At 46.9% G+C, this 21,044-nt stretch overlaps 3 protein-coding genes across 10 annotated transcripts; 1 reads left to right on the forward strand and 2 right to left on the reverse strand.

The window, feature by feature from the left end:
* Positions 1 to 333: 333 nt before the first annotated feature.
* On the reverse strand, positions 334 to 20,440 carry LOC105698620 (guanine nucleotide exchange factor DBS). 6 transcript variants are annotated; one of them, XM_012423005.1, is made up of 18 exons: positions 20,080 to 20,165; positions 19,766 to 19,946; positions 19,480 to 19,688; positions 11,788 to 11,883; positions 10,503 to 10,617; positions 10,348 to 10,438; positions 9,983 to 10,213; positions 9,614 to 9,873; positions 9,037 to 9,271; positions 7,902 to 8,096; positions 7,662 to 7,838; positions 7,339 to 7,524; positions 6,896 to 7,231; positions 6,481 to 6,798; positions 6,204 to 6,401; positions 5,888 to 6,117; positions 5,605 to 5,803; positions 334 to 5,528 (listed from the first exon to the last, which is right to left on the reverse strand). In XM_012423005.1, exons 4-18 carry the CDS (start codon positions 11,867 to 11,869, stop codon positions 5,301 to 5,303), a joined length of 3,081 nt encoding a protein of 1,026 aa, XP_012278428.1. In that variant the 5' UTR covers positions 11,870 to 11,883; positions 19,480 to 19,688; positions 19,766 to 19,946; positions 20,080 to 20,165; the 3' UTR covers positions 334 to 5,300. The 6 variants fall into 6 exon arrangements, with proteins under 6 accessions (XP_012278428.1, XP_012278429.1, XP_012278425.1 ...); XM_012423006.1 differs by lacking the exon at positions 19,480 to 19,688; XM_012423002.2 differs by lacking the exons at positions 19,480 to 19,688; positions 19,766 to 19,946 and having other exon boundaries at positions 20,080 to 20,440.
* LOC105698621 lies at positions 12,802 to 16,372 on the reverse strand. 3 transcript variants are annotated; one of them, XM_012423007.2, is made up of 4 exons: positions 15,870 to 15,899; positions 15,595 to 15,699; positions 15,321 to 15,485; positions 13,329 to 15,258 (listed from the first exon to the last, which is right to left on the reverse strand). In XM_012423007.2, the coding sequence occupies exons 1-4, from the start codon at positions 15,882 to 15,884 to the stop codon at positions 14,224 to 14,226; spliced, it is 1,320 nt and encodes a 439-aa protein (XP_012278430.1). In that variant the 5' UTR covers positions 15,885 to 15,899; the 3' UTR covers positions 13,329 to 14,223. The 3 variants fall into 3 exon arrangements, with proteins under 3 accessions (XP_012278434.1, XP_012278430.1, XP_012278431.1); XM_012423008.2 differs by lacking the exon at positions 15,870 to 15,899 and adding an exon at positions 16,205 to 16,372 and having other exon boundaries at positions 13,331 to 15,258; XM_012423011.2 differs by lacking the exon at positions 15,870 to 15,899 and having other exon boundaries at positions 12,802 to 15,258; positions 15,546 to 15,626.
* Positions 16,358 to 17,647, forward strand: LOC105698622. Its single transcript, XM_012423012.2, has 4 exons — positions 16,358 to 16,527; positions 16,606 to 16,711; positions 16,784 to 16,941; positions 17,044 to 17,647. The coding sequence occupies exons 1-4, from the start codon at positions 16,358 to 16,360 to the stop codon at positions 17,105 to 17,107; spliced, it is 498 nt and encodes a 165-aa protein (XP_012278435.1). The 3' UTR covers positions 17,108 to 17,647.
* Positions 20,441 to 21,044: the final 604 nt, after the last annotated feature.

Here is a 21,044-nt window from a genome sequence, read left to right on the forward strand (position 1 = left end):
TTGCTGGAAGTGGGTGTAGGTACACGAGATAAGTAAATTCACGCGAGTATTTGCCCGCTACGCTACTTTCGTTACGTCAACATCGTGGAGTTCTTAAAAAAGTTCTAATCGGCTGAAAATGGAATGAAAACCCTTCGCCTCCCGACGGAGATCGTTTCAGGCTCCGAGATAAAATTAGAGTATATAACGGATACGAGTACGACACGGTGACAAGTGTCATCGCCCTGTACCGCGTATCGAATAAATGAATTACGGACTGTAAATATTAACTTGTATAAATAGAAAAATAGGAAGTTACACGTGGAACTCGCAGAGACGCAGATAACGACCCGGTAATTCTGTAATCCTTTATTTACAAAGCCATGTCTTACCCCTGTAACAATTACAAGAGACTCCCCTTCGGAGGGGCTCACGAAATAACGTGTCTAATGCATTTTGCATAATTATATTCAACAAATTATCACATCCTTCTGAACGTTTCGCGCCGGAGAGTCTCTCCTTCGCGTTTGGTGAACCCTCTCCACGGTGGACATTTTTAATCGCGAGAATCGGTTACAATTTCCCTCTTTCTCCCTGTAAAACGAGTCCTGTAGATAAAATCCATACAAAAAGAGTCCCTCCAAATGTTTAAAGCCATACGGTGCGTTTCTCTCCCTCCGGTTTGATCTCCCCTTGACGGGAGCGCTCAGTTTCCTCTCTATGATTTTTTAGACGTTTCAAGACCGGTAAGGACGAAACGTCGACCGTAGATTCGGATAAGCCAATCGCGAAGAAAGAACTGACCGGTGTCAGAAAGGGGATTGCTTCGAGTGTCGAAAGAAGGCTGTGGCTTTCGTGGACGATCCCAATAGCCGTTCGCTCGCCGACAAATCCGGGCTAAACAATTTCCCATTGACAATGGTATACGCCTGGCTCTGTCCATTAACCGCGAGTCTATGCAGGACGTGCGCAAAGTCGAATCAAACGGATGAAAGTACGATACGACTCCAAAGGCAACTGGTTTCGACGACAACGAATGACCCAGTCAACGTACAAAATACAATAGACGGTACATATGTATATACAATCAACGAACATATCGCCTGCCATGCCGTATAAATAATATAAATCTATCAAAAAACAATCTCCTTTGTACTAGGATATCTACAATAAATTATATCTAGCCGTCTTAATAGTTATAACGCGTTTCTTCCTCCTTTTCAACATCCACCAGGTTCCCGACCCAAGGGGGCTCGAGTGAACGCCGATAAAAAATCTCTTTAAACATTCTTGCCTTCGATTTCGATACACAGGAAAGACTTTATCCTCATCGGGAAGTCCATCGCCTGCTCGTCGCCTTGAGTCGGTAGCCGAGTCGACGATTACTACCGATCTCTTACAGGTAATCGCGCGTATAAATAGTCGCAAATGGAAACCGATTACCCCGCAAAGTGAAGCGACTTCGGGACAGAAGTTGAGAAGAAACTCTCTCCGACACTCCCTACGAATCGATCATTTGCAACTAAGGTCTCCTCTTAGGGTATAAATATTCTCCTTAATGGGCAAATATCCTAAACGTCGCTATCTCACGCCTAGACGCCGTTCCCGAATGATTAGAAATTTACAAAATCTCCAAAGTGGGAGGAAGAATCTAAGCCAGACCAAGCAGAGATTCGAAAAGAGGACGACTCCCTTAAGGGCCGACCTACGAGTAGGTGAAGATCCCCCGGAAAAGCGCCGCCGTCCTCGTAGGAGGGACTAGAAAGTTAATATACACCTAGTACATCTGTATCGCGACCGCACGTCCTCACGGAGAGATTGCAGAAAATAAATATCCATCGCTTTCGTCGTTCCTTTAGGAAAAAGAAGGGAAGCACTAATACAGTTTAACCGTACCCTCGAAACTCGGAACCGGAAACGTGGACGAGACGCGAACGATCTTGTCGTCCGTTTCAATCGTTTCAACCCCTCTATCGCTCTAATCTACGAGTGGACTACCTCCGATTTGCCTCTGTAAAGGATTTACAAGGATTTACACGTAAATGCGCTCCAAAAAATAAAACGCGAGAGGAAATCGAGGGGCTCAAGGAGTCCTCCTCTCATCCCGAAGGAGTGATTTTCACGTTTCATGTACAGATCCTTAACTACTCTTAACGCGCGCGTCCTCCCCCAACGCAAGTCGGAATATGTTAGATATTAATTAATTCTAAGTAAAGTACTATGAACACGTAGCTATGCTAATGGCGCGCTGACGTGCAAGAATTTAACTGCAAACTCGGTAATTATCCGAGGATCCGCGTAAGAAGGTTTGTCCCGCGATTACCGATTGGTATATTCTCATATCCAGCGCCATTAAAAACGGCGATTCAGGACCATTCACAGAAAACGGAGCAATTGCCGGAAAAAGGAAACATCTCTCTACAAAAGGTGGCGTCCGAAATCGCGATTACCGACGAAAAGGAGTCTCAAAAATGTCTAATTTCTATCCATACGGAAAAGATCCGAATCGGTGATTTTGACGGCAGGTGATATTTACACAAGGCACTAACTATGTTTTACAAGTTATCTCTACGTGGCACTTCGCATCTTTCCCGAGACATGACATTTCGAATTTAAGGGTCTAAAGGTAATCCCCGAAATGTCGAGTTTCTATATCTCACGCGATTACAATACCTGGTCTAACTAACCGGTAATTTTTTGTTTTTTTCTTTTATTCGGTCGAACATTTAGATCGTTTTCTGTCAGTGGTCCTTAATTCAATCGCGAGCGCACCTAAATTCAAGAAACGAGTTTCCTCCTTAAGGAGGATTTCGGAAATTCTACGAGTCGTCGTTTGCATAGGTGGGCTACAAATAGAAGTGTTTTTTCGGCAATCACTCTGGCGCGTTTTCACGTGTAAAAATAGAATCTACAATTTCTCTCTTTCTCTCTCTCTCTCTCTCCCCGAGGAACGACAAAAAGGAACCTTTATTTGATTATTAATCAGCTTTAGCCGCGAATCGAATTACGCTCGAGCTCGCAAACGAATCGACGTTGTTTAAACCTTTCCAAGCCCTAATTTCTACATCGGGCGTGTAATGTAATTCTGTCGAAATTGTTAGTTTGCATCGGCGTGACTTTGACTGCAGAAAATTCCTTCTATTTGCGCCTTCTCTGAGGGAAGTGTGGCGGTCTTTTTCTCTTTTTTTTCTTTTCTAGGATCAACGTTACAAACTGCTGCTGCTCCTGCACAAAATTCCAAGAGTTGAGAGTAATATCGTTTAACGGTGGACAAGATTATTGTCTATATACGTGTACGCTGACTAAAAGTATCCCGGATATTTAATCGTCGTCCTTTTCGCTCGTATTAAAAGTCTACTCGATAATCCGAGATGGATGAATTTGCATAATTATTTCCTCAAGCCGGAGAACAAGACGACGCAAGCTCAGATTAATCAAAACTGGACATTTGAAAAATATTAAACAGACGCTACCTTTCCCAATCAAATAAATCACTGAACGGGAAAAATTTACCATTAATATGATAATTTAATCATCATATTAATTTTATCCTCGTCGTTGATTATTTTTCGGATTTATTGTATACACACATCGTGAAGAAAATCCTCGACTCCTAAGTTTACGACTAAAAAGAAACATTTCAATGCTGAGCATTTTCACCGCTCCCAGATATTGCAACTTGACAAACACTTCCTGTACAAAAATGTGGACGTTACCCTAAGAAATTTCCGTGGAGTTTCTGTTTAGAATGTCATAAAACTGGCAGTTCGTTAATGCGTTGTTCCGTCATCTGGCAAGTACTAGAAAACAAGCGATTCGCAAGACATTAATTTATCTCGACAACTTAAGTGCGTTATGTCTTTTAGTTGAATCATAAATTGTTCGATAAAATGCTTGAAACACCGAATATTATTTCCGCCAATTGACACGGCTTACATGGCGACACCTCGGGATGGCCACCGCAAAATAACGATTTAAACCTGGCCGTATTAACTAACTTAAAATACCCTACACGTAACGTTAAAAAAACGTCTCTAGTGTTTGTCATTGCGGGACAATTGTATATGCACGAAACGCGACTTGCTTAGGTACCGCGATTATCCGATATCCTCGTGACACCGATACATCATGCGATCAGCTAAGAGTGGAATTGTTTCCTCTATTCTCACTGTACGCTATGTTATTATATAGAAAGTTCTCGACCGCGTTACAATTTACTCGTTAATGTAATGTATTGCATAATACTTGGTGTTAGCTGTGTATGTTTTAAAAATCGCGGACGCGAGAACGCGGAATATCTTTCCACGTCCGGACGCCCTCTTAGACGATTAATGGTTTAAGCTTACAGGCAAAGTATGCACTGTCGCCAAGCTATTTGGTCGAACAACGCGATGGTTTTTTCTGGTTTATCCCTTAACTCCTAAAGTGGCAATATGACCGATACCTAATTCGGAGTTTGATCAAGCGTCCGCTTGCGGAAATTTCCGAAAACAGAGTCGCGCGATGAACGCTCATTTTCAGAGATCGAAGACGTTCTTCGCGCCCGAGAGAAATGCGTAGATTTGCATACAGTGACCTCCAAAACCGGGCCTCAAATGTAATAAAAAGTTATCAACGCGAGCAATATTTACCCAGTAAATTCAGTGAGCTGTCTTTTTTCTTCTTTAATATTGAGCTCGATCAAAAAATGACACCCTGGGTTGCCTCGAAGCTCAGGTTCATCGCGTTACCGCTAAAACTCATACTGCACCGTTAAATGCGACCTCATGGAGTGTAACGTTCTAAAGATTGTACAATTCACCGTCAACCTGAGTTTCCAGCGGTTCCTTTTATTGGGTGCGTGTTTTCGGCATAAAGCTCACCCAGTTTTTGGGTCTTGGTCGTTTTCCTTCGCAGGGAAGAAGACATCGTCCAGACCTGGGTGGACATTAGTAGGAGAGATTTCCATGGTCCTTCCGGTCATCAACCTCGTCTTCAAACCAGGACATATTGGTCTGCAGCCTCTAATCTTGCATCTCGAAGAAAGCTCCATCGAGTTTGAGAAACCGTAAATAGTCTCTCCTCTAGCGCACTAGCTAGCGTTATCGTGTCAGTCCTCGACTTCAAAGTAGTCTTTCGACAATTCACAGAACTCACGCCGAGAAAAAGTGCTTCAGAGAGCATCAGGATGTGTCGTGCTTTTAGCTCTCGAATCTTCTTGCACTGTTGACAAACTGGGACGCTCACCGAGACGAGTCCCTGCAGAGCTCGAAGAGACGGAAATGATCGACGACGAGGCAGGTCTAACACACCAGGTGATCCTAGTGTGTTAAACGCCTGTTTCACATGGCCTCTTGGCTGTTAACGGACTGCGAACTGCGGGACGTTTTTCGACTCATCGGCTCCAGGTAAGCGGCAGGTGCCCATCCTTCGACGTTGCTTCCTACGAGCTTGACGAACCACCAACCTGCACACCCTACCTTCAGGAGTTCCAGGTTGTCCCCTTCGCGCATCGTCACCTCGGACTGGCCCACCGCACAGTAATCAGCCAGTGCGAGATATCTGCCACCCTGTAGAAGAGTTACCCATATGCATAAAATCCCGGAGAAAAACAGGAGCGTACAGATCCAAACTATGAAATCCTACAGGAGCAGGTCCAGGATTCTCCCCAAAGGCGTCCTCGTCATCCGTGTTGCTGTTCTCGGAGCTCCACGCCACGTCGTCCTCGGTCGACTGAGAGATATCGCTGATGTGCGAAATAACGCTGTTGCCGTCCACGGATAGTGTACGCAGCGAGCCTGAAATACCACTTTGTGCTTCCCATGAGATAGTCTGCCGGAGGGGCCTGTAAAAGCGTTACAATTCACTGCAGCAGGTCGTATAGATGTATTTGCATACAAGGTTAGAAGTCTCCGAGTTAGAAAGTTACCCGGCGATCCCGACCACGTACTTGTGATTGGACTTTCCAAGAGCGGTGTTCTGCTTTCCCTTCAGCTCTGCTAGCTGAGACATCAGGACCCCTTTGATCTGGCGAACCCAGGACTGCTTAACGTCGATACTGGGCGCCTGGATCGTGTGGACCTCTGCTCGTCCTTGCAGCCAGATTTCGAACCTCCTCGCGTCTCCTTTCACGGATTCGGTCAAGCCGATCTGCGACATCTGTAAAATAAAAGGTCGCGTGGAAATCGGGGAACCTTAACCTATTTCAAATTATTTTTAACTATTTTTTACGAGCGTGGACGGACCTTCAGGTATCTCTTAAAGTGATAGGTCGCCTTGTTGTGCGCTTGCGGTTTGCTGTGTTTACAAAATATGAAGGCTTTCTCGTACAAGAAAATGTGACGCTGAGACGGCTTCAGTCTCAGCAGACGTTCGCGTTTGCTGCTGCTCCACACGCTGAAGGAACCTTGTAGTAAGAGTTCCCCCTGAGCACTTAGATCTCCCTGTAAAAATAAAAGCGACGTTAAGGAATATTTGTTTACTTATTCCATAAACGATGTATTTATTTTTTCCCTCACTCACCCCAAAACCAGTAATTGCGGTCTGATGCATGCTATCGTTAACACACTTTAAAACGACAAGCATGCACTCCAGTGCTTCCTGCAGTTCCGTGCAACACGACGGCTCGTCGCTGTATTTCAGGAGATCTTTGAGAAGTAATTGGTACTTTGTGATACGTTGAACGGGTTTCAGAAGGTAAGCAGCGAGCGGTAGTTTATGGCCTAATCTCTGCTGGCAAGCGGCGAGAAATTGCGGCTCGTTTTGGATCTGTTCGCGCAGTCTCTCCGATCTCTGGATATTCTGACAGTAGAAGCTATACAGCCTGAAGAATATTTCTCGCTGGAAGGTGTTACGGGGAAATCAGCACCACTTAGACCTTTGGCATTAACGTACAAAGTTTTGACACGCGTCTATACACGGCATATAATTATTTTACCCTTTGAACGAAGCACAAGGCCACCAGCTCGGTGTTGGAGATGCAATTCTCGAGGTCCCTCAGGAAGGTCTCTCCGTGGAACAAATATATGTCCTCGAGATTTCCAAAGAGCACGTCCGCTTTCCCGACCAAGGCGGCTGGTATCAGGTGGGCCATCGCCTCGTTCGTTATCTCTGCCTTATACCCTTTAATTATCGAGCCAAGCTCCGCTACATAGATGCGCTCCGTTTCGATGAGCTCTGCCAAAACGTGGCCGCGTTTCAGCCGCAAAGCCTCCACGTCACGAGGTTCGCTTTCCGGCGACGAAGTCTCCCCCTCGATTGGACTCATCTCCATCTTGAACGTAATTAAAAAATCAATCATCGACGACGCCGCTCCGAAGGATTACACCATGAATCATCGGAGGTTTTAGGTTTCAAGCGAATGTACGATATTCGAGGTACCTTCGGCATGGTGTTAGCCTTTTTGAGGATCTTTCCCGGTTTCACCATTTGCGGTGGTGGTTGTATCGGCTTGGCCGGTTCCGGTGTCACAGTCTGAACAGGCCTCGCTGGTTTCAGCAGCTGCTGCTTCAGTGCCATGATTCGTTTGTCGCACATCAAGGACACATCCTCTATTCTTTGCAGGACCTAGCGAAAACCCCGAAAACTATTGCACGACTTCGACGGACTTCGACGGGACGTGAAACCTGCCGTAGACGCGTCTCCGAGTCGCTTTGTTCTCTTGTTTCGGGTAAAGAAAATGTCTTAAAATAATTTCTCTTTACCTGAGTCACTAGAGCTTTCGTCTCCGGCATTATGGAATCTTGGAAAATACATCTTGGGTGGTGGAACTCTTCCGCGGCTTCTATCAACTCCTGGAGCTCTTGCAGTGCCTGATCCGGAGGTGTCGTACTGTTCTGGGCTGCGAGTAATTCCACGCCTCGAGTACACCACGCATTCGCCTATACAAATACGAAGACGAGAATTAATTATTGAATCAAGGATCGCTTATCGATCGATCTCACCTTGTCGATTCGTTCCATCAGTTCTCTGCACTTCGTCAAGGTATGCAATCTCCTCTCCAATCGTTGGCTGAGGATGGTACAGACCCTCTGTAATTCGGCACATTTTGGCTCGACAACTTCTGCCGGACATTGATGACGCCCCGACAATAATTGTTGCCCAGCAGAGATCACCTCCTCGGCTCGATCGATATCTCCCTATAATTGCACGATGTCAATTCTTTCGTTTGCGGAAGGATGAACTACTCCAGGTAACTGCACTTCCCGGTAAACCTTCGCGACCAGCTTAGGATCGAAATTGTGGAGTCCGATTGAAACGCCGAAGTGCAATTTCCCGAGCATCGTGTACGCTATCTATCGTGCAGTGCAAGACGCGAAATAAAATGGTATATTCATTCGCATTTAATAACATGCCGACAGTGGACTTAAACTAAATCCTTATTTTCAAGTGTACTTCTGACATTCATATTTCATTTACATGAACGTACCGAACCACCTATCTCTACTTAAACAAGGATATAGCTTAGAGCACGTTCTATCGAAAGTCGACAGAGTTAGATGTCCGATTACTCTCAGTTGAAATAAATCATACAGAGATAACCACATAATTGAGGAATACCGAAATGAAATAATCACAGTTAGTTCGATGGAACCTTAACGGCTAGAAGAGAATACATGAATTTTGATAAGTGGACTGCTTACCAAGACCCAAATCCACATCGTATGCAACAAATAGGACTATCGAGAAAATGAGGAAAGCGGTGCAAAGTAACAATGTGCATGATGTGCATTGTGTATGTTACCGCTTGCAGGGATATTCAAACCAGGATTTCGTACGACGTAAACGTATCGACATATACCGTCACTTAATAAATTTGCGCTCTCCAACCACAGGGAAAAACTGGTTTGAACGACAGTCGACGATGCTAAGGGTGCTCCGTGTCTTAAACATACCACTACCATCTAAACAATGTCCAACGCCATTTTTTCTCTTTTTTTTTTTTATCAACTGTCCTCTTCGAGGTAACGATCGCTTCTCACGAAATCTCCTTCAAAAATCCTTGTCAGTTTCAATTCTCTCGTTAACGTGTTTCGGGTAGTGTTTCATGTCGAGGAGTCGAGTCGAGAGAGCCCTTACCCTGCAGATTCTCTGGAAAGTCGAGGTGTCCCTGATCAGCTGATCGACTCGGATCGGAGTCTCGCCCACTTCGGTCATCTCTTCCACGGTCTTCAGGTGCTGGTCCAAGATCGCCTGCAGTTCCCGGAAATCCTGCTCGAACTGCCGCAGAGCCAAGCAGTGCCTCAGTCGAGAACTATGATGCGACCAGAACAAGTCGAAAGTACGCTCGGTTTCCTCCAACTGCACGAGCAACCTGCAGAGTACAAAATCTCGGTCATTACCCACAGAGTGCATTAAAATATTACGAAAGTTACAATTCTATATATGTGAAAACGTCAAAATGTTTATAAAACTTTCCTTTGATTTATCCCAGATTAGAACCAAGGACATATATATATTTTTTTTAATGAAATTTCATCAGCACCGCGTTTTTCCTTAGGGCCTCCGTAATCACGTAAAGTTTCAAATGATTCGGTGCGCCCAGTTTGGAGGAAAGTTTTCTAAATATCTTGACGTTTCCATGTATACGGATGACCCTTTCGTAACACCTGAAAGGTAGGACGTTAAAAACGAGGGAGCCTCGAAAGTCGCGGACCTTTCGACCGAGGCGACGTTCCCCAGACGATCCGCAGTCCCTTTGCCGGTCAATTGTCTTACGCTATCCAGTAATGCTTCGCCGTGTCTGGCAGCGCTGAGGATTTCCTCCTTCAACTCGTTGTACTCCGATTGTTGTTGATTCAGTAACGTGGTGGTAGCGATGGTATTATTAGGAAACTCCACCTCGGCTAAGCGCCTCGTAAACGAGTCGAGGGCGAGCGACACGTCCTGGGTCATCGAGGAGAATTTCTCCAAGCTCTGCAAACATGTCGGTCAGAAGCCGCCAAAAGAGAAAAGGAAAGACAAAGGAGAGAAAAAAAAATCGTAGCTCCAGTTAACGGGGCAAAGTGATAAAGGAATTACGTACGATCCTGTTTTGTATCCATGTGTGATGGCAGTAAGGCAAGTCACCGCCAAGTTGCTCGGTCAGCTGGTCCTTGTCTACGAAGTCGTAGAGTTCGCCGACATTCGCCAGAACGATAACCCTGAACTTGAACTCCTCTCGGAAGAGCTTGTAGGAGACTTCCGATATAGCTTTCTGCAAAAAACCGGCCGGACGCAAGACGTATGCCACGTGTACCAAGCCAGGAAAGAACGCCTGAAAACAGGAGCAAGGTTGACTCCCTAAAGAGCATTAGCCACGGCAAATAAAAAAAGATAATAAAAAAAAAGGTCATCCAGCCACGGATCTAGATCGCTTTCGGACGGTCCACGGAACCGGCAAGGACTTACGGAAATTTTCAAAAGAACGGTCTTCACGGAATTCCACCTGTCGGTCCTGCGATCGATTATCAGGTGAAACCCCAAGTCGGCTTCCTGCAAGCTGGAAGGAAATGGGGAAAATGTAACGATGGATCCTTAATTAATTTATGTGATAACGTACTTACGTTGGCACAGAGGTGAGATAGAGCATGAGACGTTGGTAGTCGAGATCGGTCAGATTGTGGAAGTTGCCATTATCGGGAAACGTGATTACGGGACATCCCTCTCTGGTCTTGCCGCCTGGAATCGGAAAAATAGCCAGGGGAGTCCCTCGGTCCCTCTTCTCGTTATCCGGGATAATAATGCTTAATTATCATCCGAGCCGAATGCGAGGAAACTTAATTTGGCCGCGTAACAACCCGAGGGAATTCTCTGCGGTAATAATTAAATCCTCTGTAAGGCTCTCCGGTGTCTTTTTGCGGTTAATTACGGAGGCCGGCGTGCCACTTCACTCGGGACGAGGAAAGTAACTTCCCACGGTAAAAACTTGCGCTCTCCGACTATTACGCTCGCACGGAGGGTACGTATCTTGCTTCTCCACCTTCGAATGAATTTCTTGTTCCGTTATAACGACTTATGCGAGCGATTTTCGCCCGGCACGCCGCGAAAAAGGTGTCGCCAAGTCGAGGACGCTCGTCTTGGCTTCCCACTCGACCGACGTCTTATTCTCAAGAATTTTTAATCGTATTATCGCCTCTTCTCCTCCGCGTCCCGTTTCCCAAATTTCTCCTCTGGTCGTCGTGGATAAGTCGTGAAAAAATTCTGCACACCCCGAAGAGCCCGCAATCTCACCGCGAGGTAGCTCGTCCCGGTCCGATGACCGATAATACGAGTTTTCATTCGCGTTTCAAATTTTTACGAATAAAGAAAAGTCTCGCTCGCAATAAGTCGTGAGAAAATTCAATATGTACACCCCGTAAGGCCCATAACTCTCGCCGCTGGGCTGCATCGGAGCTGCATCGGTCGCTGAGACCGGACTGACAAGTGAGTTTTCACTCACGTTTCGGATTTTTCTCGAATAAGGCCAGCCATCGAGCTCATGGAAAACCGAAGATTTCCCGGAGTCCCCTTTTCTCCAAGAAATTACCAAACGACAGAGCAAGGAAGGACGAAACGTCTTATTTCGTCTGGTCGCGGGAGCGACAAAATTACGCACGTCAATGGCCGAGAAGTTAACGCATTCGCTATTCAGGGGCATTAACGTGCTCGAAACGAGCGTGTTCAAATAACGATCCTTGGGTAATTGCCTCGGCGATTACTCGCCGTTCGATATTTCACCGGCGTGGCGCCATTTATTGCACATTTTCAAAAATCGCGATCCTCCCGGGGTTTCGATACTTCCGGTTAATGTCATACGACGAATCTTGATTACGCGTACTATTTAAAAATTGATCAAAAAGACGGTCTTACCGGTGATGATGGCATACTGCGGTTGGAGGAGATCCGCAACGTCTCGGACCGCCAAGTCGCCGTTCTCGATCTCCCCGGTCATGCTCTCCACATCTTCTGAAATCGAGACAATCCACCTCGGTAAAAAAGCACGAGATTATGCCTAACGGGAACTAACGTTAAAAAATATCAGTTCACCCCGCACTTCCCCGGCCAGCAGCGTTGCGACGCTTCGAGAGCACCATTTACGTTATGATATATATTTTTTTTACACGGTTCGCTTCAAAGAGCCAACTATTTCGGTGATTTATAGAACCTAAAGGGCGCGCAACGCATCCAGTCGGAGGTTCTCTTATGCAATGCGCGGCCGGTGCATACCGCAACGGCGGACCGAAGGTGAGTGCCTGATCCGAGGTTGCACTCGGGTGACCTTGCCGATTCCATCCACCTGAAACAGTTCCCTGTTTTACCGGCGATATCGCCGATGTAACTGTAAATTAAGGGGCTCTCAATCCCTCCTTCGATTCCCCTTGCATCTGACTCGGCATTACAGGGGCGCATTTAGGCACTTTCCGTTCTATATCCAGAAATTTCGCCACGAAGAGAGATCGAAGGAGCGGGTAATTTATGCGCACTCGCAAGGGGCACTCACCCTCGTAACGAGAGGCACTGGCGTTAATTGAGCTCGAGTTGCATGTCTGGAATACGACAAATATGAGGAATATTTTAAGGCTTCGTGTAAGGCCACTGACCTTAGTTTAATCGCGACAATGATTAATATTAATTTTAATGGTCTTTATTGACTATGATTTAAATGACGAGACGAGTTGAACCCGTTTAACGGCCTACTCGAGGTTTCTAGTCCGAATTCCCTCGTGAAGGGCGTTTTATGCGAATTCCTGGGCCTCGTTACGGCGTTATGGCACTCTCACTCCTGTATCGGTCGGAGTGGAGCAATCACGACGGAGTGGTTTGCGAGCCGACGTGTTTACCTGCTGAAAATTTACGGCCTCTAAAGGATGTATATGGACATCTCGAACCATTCAATCCCCCTGGGACTTTCTATACTAACGGGATAATCGCCGTGTCGGACGAGGCTCTTAACTTCTACTCTGGTAATTTCAAAGTCAGCGGGCGTTTTCATCTACCAATTTCGTGCCAACTGCGGCTACTGCTATTATTCTACTTTCGCCGTTTTTTGGAGACACTTAATGAATTTCTTCCAATTGCGAGGTAATCGGTTCCCACGTTATTTCAAGGGTGTCGGGAGGAGAGCGGGATGATGGGCTTTAAAAAAAATTAGAAAATTAGAAAATTAGATCCCCAGACACCAGCTGACATTGACGGAGTGGATAATAATGAGAGCTCATTAAACGCTCTCGTTAAATAATTCCCACCCTGTTCCGCTATTGGCTCGCTAGGCCGGCCAGATGGTTCATGTTAATGTGGACGAATTAGCACCCGTTTAGCCGTATAATCGGGATAAATGTGTGCTACCCCTTCCACGACGGCATTTCCTGACGTCGAGTACGAGTGAACGAACTACTTGCTTCGTACAAAATTGTATTACGTTTTTAAAAATAACATTTCATCGGACTTACGATACTACAGATGCTGAACGACGAAAGCTCGACTACTTACAACATTACTAAACACGCTAGATAATCTTGACACAGTAAGTATACCTTATCAAATTATAAATATATACGTATGTCTTATATCATACCGGACTTCAACGAGCGTTACATCTAAGTATCACAAAAAGTGCACAGGTCCCCATCGTGGGGAACTTTTAGGAAAATATCCTAAATTTAAGATATCACTATACGAGAAAAATAAAATTCTGGAGTATGATAGCGAGATGATTGGTACGAGTTTGCGAACAAAGGCAAGGAAATCATGTTTTTTCGACCTGTGTCTCTACCTTATTTTAAACGATTAGGTCCATCGACCTGTCCGTAATACTAGACGTTTTATGTTTAATTTTATATCTTACAAAATTCATCGACACCAGGCCAGTGGCATGGCAAATCAAGTCTAATTAATTGAAATGATTTGCATCGGACTAGTGCCTTGTTAACACGTAGTGGTATGGCTGCTACCAAAAGTACGCCTTTGTACTCTAAAACTTCATATCGGACCTACGATAATAAATGGAGCAGAGAGTGACTCCGACTATAAGTCTTAATTTTGAACTTAACGACGTTAACTTAATAATTCTACGCTTGAAAATACCTAATTTGAACACAAGAACTTGGCATAAAAGGATAATCTATTGGTTTCCTCCATCACTCGTCACTAGGGTGTCACGATATAGATGAGAAAATTCACTGCAGTTCGGACACTTTATCGAAACTCACAATGCACGCAAACTTATCAAGCCTGCAGACGTGAGGAAAGATTTATCAAATGCAAAAATGTTCCAGGTTTGGGGATGAGCCACTGAGTTTTTCTTCGTTACATTGGATTGAGATTTGTCACCGTCACGGGCATTCCAGTTCTATTGACTAGAAGACCACTGGGTGTCAACTGATAACTGAGACCTTCTTGCAATTTGTTGACCGGCGTTAAAAAGTATGTTCCACTTTGTTCGACGGATTCACTCGTGATAACAAGGGGCACTAAGTCACCACTTTCTGTAACGAGCTGAGTTGACTCAAGTGGCGCATCATTTGTTACTTTATCAGACTCGGCTTTCAAATTGTTCTGATTCTGCGTACTCTGTGCTCTAACTACGAATTCGAGCTTTGGAAATTTGACTTGTGGGAACTGAACCTTCATAAACCTCCTAAAAGTGGAATATCCCATAATCTTTGGGTCAGGAGATAATCGTTTGCAATACTCGGCATACAAATCGTGAACAGTCTTTCGAGTAATGTCCGGAGGGAGGTGCAAAGGTCCGTTCTTCGTATCCTTCTTCTGTTTAACCTCCTGTTGCTTGATGAAGCTTTTTAAAAACTCGGTGGCAATTTTGTAAATGTCCAAGGAAAAAGTATTGTGCGGAACCTTTCCATGATTACCGTGCACACGTGGCGTCACGCCGTGAGTGATTAGATGTTTCCTTATTCTTTTGATCTGATAATGTGTGCAATTCTCCAGGTAGAGAAACGCATCCAGACAAACTCTTCGTCCTTGGTACACGTATTGCGCCCGTAATCTGCGTCGTTCGGTGTGCCTGGCCGTTTGATAAGGATTCGTCAGACAAGCCATTGTGACACCCATCAAGTACATATCGTGCTCTGCCTTTGTCAATTCTGCGATATTTAATCTATGGCGATAAACCGTCTCTGGGTTTAACCCTTTGAAACACTGATCGTCTTGGCACTCGCAACCTCGTTTAAAGCGCTCCAAAACTTGGGAGGGGCTGTCTTCCAATTTTGTCGGGTCATAGCTCGATTCACCTAACATTTTATTTTTCTTCACTTTCAACTTGCTTAAATTTTTTTTTCTGCCAGAAGCCTTTGCGTCCAAGTGTGATTCTCCTATCACCAACTGAAACCACATCGATGTATTAAGAAAATCAATTAAAACACTCGCTGGCAAAATAATTTTACCTTCACTTCTGGCTTAATGACACTTGACAAATCGTCGTTGTCAAAACCAGGAACAAGAAATTCATCCTCTGGATTCTCGCTATCCGTCATGTCGGCGCAGCTTTGATTCTTCAAGGCCATAGATACGTGTTCCATCGAGGCCAACTTCGAAACTTGTAGTATTTTCTAAAATCAATAACAACGCTTCGTCATTGTCATTCAAACATAAAAGAAAAATGTACATACATTTATCGATGTCTAGAAAAATGATTAATAAAGGTATAAAATTTCTTGCATTGTTTTCATCGACAAAAGTCCTATCTCCAGGCTTCAGCCTTTCGACGGCCAACAGCGCATGCAGCACTTCGCTCGCTTCTCTTTCGGCAGCAGTCACCTCCATCTACGGAAAAACAATAAATTTCAATCGACCACTTTCTAAATATCTGGAACGAACAAGCTGTGCCTCGCACCCCAAATTCCATCAAATGTTTACATCCAGTGTTAAAAAAAATGTTCAGCAAAAACTATAAGTCTCCAGCTGCCTCGACATCTCAACAACCATCTCATTACCCAAACAACTTTCATTTTCCTTTTGAATGCACCGACTTTTCCCAGGCACCAGGAAAAGCAGGAACAGTAGCCAGAGGAGGTTAGTCAAAAAACGCTCCCGCTTTTCGCAGGCAAGTCATCACTCGAAGATCCGGGGGATCTCGGCGACAGATCGAAAAAACTAAACAAAGAGACATCTCCATTTACACGCGAGCTATTCTTCGATGTTGCGGTAGTAGAGCAGAGATACGAGGCAACAAGGAACGGGGGTGCAGCAAGGTCGAAAGTCGCTGGCTATCATGTCGGCCGGACAACTTTCGTCTTTACGGGGGCATAATTGATCGCACTTCACTTACCACTTTCGAGCCCGTGCTGTCGAGAATCCCTTGTAAAAACGGTCACACCATGATCACTGATCACTGAATTGACAACCGCGAGTGTTCGCGTGCCGCGAATCGGCGAATTTCCGGATTAATAGGTAGAATACCCGAGGTGGGACGCGTTGCGATATGGCGGTCGTAATCCAGAGTCGCGGAGTGGTGGGGTGTGGTGGGGGAGGAAGGCGCAGCGCCGTGCCTAGGGGAATCCGGACCCAAGCTCGAGGTGGGAAACCTGCCCCTAGACCGGTCCGACGACCCTGGCGAAAGGCATCCATCAACCCCGCTCAAAGATTAAAAAGGTAAATAATATCCAACCCAGATAAAGTCTCAAACTAAGGTTAGGATTTTGACATAAATTAGAAAATAACTTTCATCAGCGGAGTTGTCGACTCGTCGACGGGATTATCGACTGACATGCGTAGACACGCTCCTGAAATTCGAAAGAGGGGCGCGACCGATGCCGCATGCACCGCATGCACCGAGGTAAACACACTCCAAATCCGTCCACCCCGAAAGGGAATGGACGAGTATTTATACCCCCGTTTCCTGAAATAGGTTTCCTCTGGTTTTCTCGCGCCCCGACCGGTGGAAGAAACGCGTCGGCCGAAGACTTCCCATGGGGGAAATATACGTACAAAGGCAAGACATTTCCTGTTTCACGCGGAACGAGCCAGCAAACAGTCTTCCTTTGAGGTTAATTGCGCCCATCCGAGGTTCGCCAAAGAGGAAGGGTGAAAAGAGCTCAAGTCGCCTATAACCTCTTCGACTCTGCTCGGAGTGGATATCTACCCACGTGTAATTTTAAATTCCAACAGCTTGGCAGCAACGGTGCCTCCGCTAATTATTACTACTGGGACCTTCTATGAATCGCACGGGTGAAGAGCTAACGGGACAGAAGACCGACTCGATACCGAGTGCAATTGCAAGGACTTTGCAGGAACTCCCGGCGAATAAAGGCAGAGCTTTTCCTACACAAGGAAAATCTTAAAAGCCAAGGTAATAAACGGAGTATCTTGGCATTTGCAATTATGAATCCTGACCTCCTTACATCCGATATCTACTTCCAAATTAACACAAGCATGCTAATAAGTAATTAAGCATATGTATACCATTAAAGTGAAATAAGAGGAACAAATGTCACCTTTATCTCGATTTCAAAAGACGTTCCCAAAAATGGCCGAAACAAAAACATTACGTCAGGAGGGAACGCAAGGCCAGTGCTGGCATAAACTTAACGTAGCGGTTGAATATTTCGCGGAGGGTTGTATTTCGTCGGCAGATGCACTTGGCGTCAATCGATAGTCGTTTTATCACCCCTCGAGAAAGCCGTTGCGCCTCGAACGTGTCCAACAACGTGCGCGCCCTTCGACGTTTCGCCGCGTCGGCAAAATCGATCGGCCTGAAGACGCTTAGCCTTAAAATTCATTAGCCCGCCGACGCACCTGTGCATTTCGTCGAGCAGTGCTGGTGGCAAGGACAATTGCAGCTGTGCGGGGATTTCCGGCGGAGTATCATATCGAGGCGGGTGCCGGCGTCGGGACGCACCGGACGTAACTCGTTTTCACTTTGTCACTCCGCGAGTACACTCATGCGAGAGAAATCGCGCGTCTCGTTTCGCACTGCCGAGACACGCACTCGGAACTCTATTTCAGTCCATTTGATCGATAAAACACGTTCACGCGTGACGCGCGGCGGCCGTCGTCTTGCGTCGTCTGGCGTCTGGCGTCGCGTGACATGCAGCGAAACCGACGACTATCTAGCGCCGCGACGCGATTGGCCGTTGGACGCGCCAGGCGCGCCACCATTGGCGGACGGGCGGTCCGCGCCGACCAATCAGGAGCGTCCCTCGGCGCGGCTAGCGGTGGCTAGCGAGGAGCGTACACGTGACTACGACCCTGCGCATGACCACGCGCCTTGGTGTCCTTTTTTGAACAAACGGATTTCGAGGCATTGCCACTTTTATCCCGCAAACTTAAAACGTTCTCCACTCGGTAATAATAATGATTCATTACCGTTGCTCCAAAATTCACCGTGTCATTTAATCGTTTCGTTCGATCGAGGGTGGTTTTCGTTAGAGCGCGACGCGATTGGCCGATGCCACTGATTCCGTAACGCGATTGGCTTTAAGAGGCTGCACGTGACTCGCGCTCACGAGGAAGACCCGCGGCGTCCACGTCGATTTCTAGAATATCGGATTCCGGATTTAAAGCGTTCCCTAATCGCTATTTAAATGCACGCTTCCCGAGTGGAAGCCGCCGATGATCGTAACGGTTTGTACCAAGCGTGCAGAGAGACGGCATAGCGTATGTCGAAACTCGAAACTTTCGGTGGAATCGAGGATATAACGGGAACGAAGAGTCGATTACAAGTTTCGACCGCGAATCTTCGGAGCACTCGGTGAAGTGTGTTAATTTGAATTATCGCTCAATTATTCAAATTCTTTTTAACGGCACGGACTCTCGAAATGTTGAAAAAGAAAAAAAGAAGATACTGATATCGCCTTCTCGCGTAGCGGTAGAGACTCCAATCGGCTTAAAGTACAGCGTAAGAAGAAGAAGATAATTGCCGCTAATAACCGTTGCAGTAAATACGCGGGGTCATTTTCAACCTCGTATCGATTCAATTGGCTTGCGTTATCGTACTCAGGGTTATCGGTTCCGTATTGGAAGTCAGTGCAGAATCGTCGAATCGGGTCCAAATACGAGAAAACTTAACGAGTGAAGCGTCACCGAGCAATATTATACAACGGGCCGCTATACCTCACCGGTCGCGTGACGTACTTTAACGGCTAGTAATCAATCCCCTAAGAATGTCTCGCATACTCGAGTGGTTACGAATTCACATTGTCCGTCAAACTTATCGCATTTCCCCCGCGGGGGGAACGTTTATTTCTAAAATCTAGCGCGAATCCCTCGTTGACGTAACGTCGCGGCCAGGAGGGCGCGCAGTTTTATCGGGAAAATGCGGCGAGTAGAGAAAGAAATCGGGGGAATTAATTCTCGCAAGACACGGCGGGCTCGTTGCATCAAGGCGTGCTGGATATATCACGCACCGTTGCCCGTCAAAGGAGCTTACGTAAAGCGGTAATCAAGGGTTGCTCCGAAGAGGGGCATGCGCCCTCAGCGGCCATTTTGCGCGGAGCGTAATTAAGCGAGCACTCGTCGCCGCGATTAAGAAATATACATGTACTCGCGGCATTTTTCCCCGGAATTCCGTCCCCCGGGAAGGAGTCCCTTTGAACTTCGGGGAACCTTTTGAAAATCGTCCATTACGCTCGGAGGACTTCTCGCCGTTAAAGCGACCGGGAGGAGATCCGTTGTTTCGCTCGCGATTCTTCTTCTCGCCCCCAAGGACGCGTTTTACCCCGTGCACCTCCCAATGCCTCGTGTTAGCGAGCACGTGCCATTAACGGCATAATTCCCCTCGACTGTTAAAACGCCTCTCTCACTCTCTAAGGTAACTGTAAACAAACGGCAATACGTTTGAAATACAGAAAGTAACTCGACAAAATAAACTTTGTAATCCTAAGTCACGTACTGCGTCACCTCGTGCACCGATACCAGGAATTTTGTCATCCACTAGGGTACCAAAACCAAATTTTCCCTCGTCCAGGAACGCCTTGGCTCCTTTTCACCTTTTTGGCGCGCAACGTCCGTCCCGTCCTCACCGGTTACCACGGTAAATTCTATACCCGGGACACCAAGGTAACGGGGGATTTCTAAAAGGGAGGAAGAAGCGTGACAAGATGAGACGAACGGCAAATAAACAAAGTGGCGTCCGGCGAGGTTGCGGGTCGCGGTCCCGACCTGTGTCCTTACCGTTCCCCTCCTCTCCGGACCTCTCGGACTCACCGACTTCGAGGAGGTCCAGGTCCAGGTTGTCGCTGCGGCTGCGGCTCAGGCTCAGGCTGTTGCTGGCGTGATAGCTGGACCGGTGGGAGTCGTCCATGGCGCGAGATGCGCCGCGCCTGAACTGCTCCAGGAAACTGTCGATCTGGTTCTCGATGCCGGTCGGCGTGCTGGCCATCTTCCGAACTCCTTGGGAGGGTGTCTCCGCGTTCCGGGCCTGCGGCTACATTCTCGCGCTCGTTGGACCGCTCCTTGGACCGCTCCTTGGACCGAGGGATTCACCAGGGGGTCCGCCTCGGCGCGCGCGACCTCCGGACAAGACCGGACGAGCCGCGGCGCATGTTCCGCAGCCGTCGTCGGTCGGTGGGTCGGCCCCGAGGAAACCTCCGGAACTGGATCGACTGGCGGCGGCGCGACGTCTCCGAGGCAGGTGTCGCGCCGCGCCGCTCCCACTGCGCATGGCCGCGGGGTCCACCCTCGGCGGGGCCTCCCCGTTCGATCGCGCTTCGAACGGCCCCGCGGGATTGCCGAGATTTCACCTGCAATTCCCCCCGCAATCCCACCCGGAATCGAAGTCTATTAACGACTACTCCAATCTTATCACTTAGTCGTGATTAGAAGACTGCCAAGAAAAACAGAAGAAGTGAGTTCAAGAGCGAGGTCGCGAAACGATAGACCTTGATCGAACGATCGAACCTTGGCAGAATAGGTTTATAAAATGAAGGTCCTTTTTAAGAACGCAAAATGATTTTAAAAGGGATAACCTCACGTCGTTTTTCGAGTCTTCCAGAGAATGGAGTTTAAGAACCGGGAGAAGCTTCGGCAATCCCGGCCGCTCTTGGTTTCGACGGAGATGCGCAGCTTCCGAATCGTTAGGATCTTGATTAACGGTAATTTAATTTGAAATATCCCCCCGAGACCTGTGGCGCCATCTAGGGAGTACCGAGCGGATTCGGGAGGTAGCGACT

The sequence above is a fragment of the Orussus abietinus genome, unplaced genomic scaffold, assembly GCF_000612105.2.
Source record: "Orussus abietinus isolate OABI.00-Male unplaced genomic scaffold, Oabi_2.0 scaffold31, whole genome shotgun sequence".
NCBI lineage: Eukaryota > Metazoa > Arthropoda > Insecta > Hymenoptera > Orussidae > Orussus > Orussus abietinus.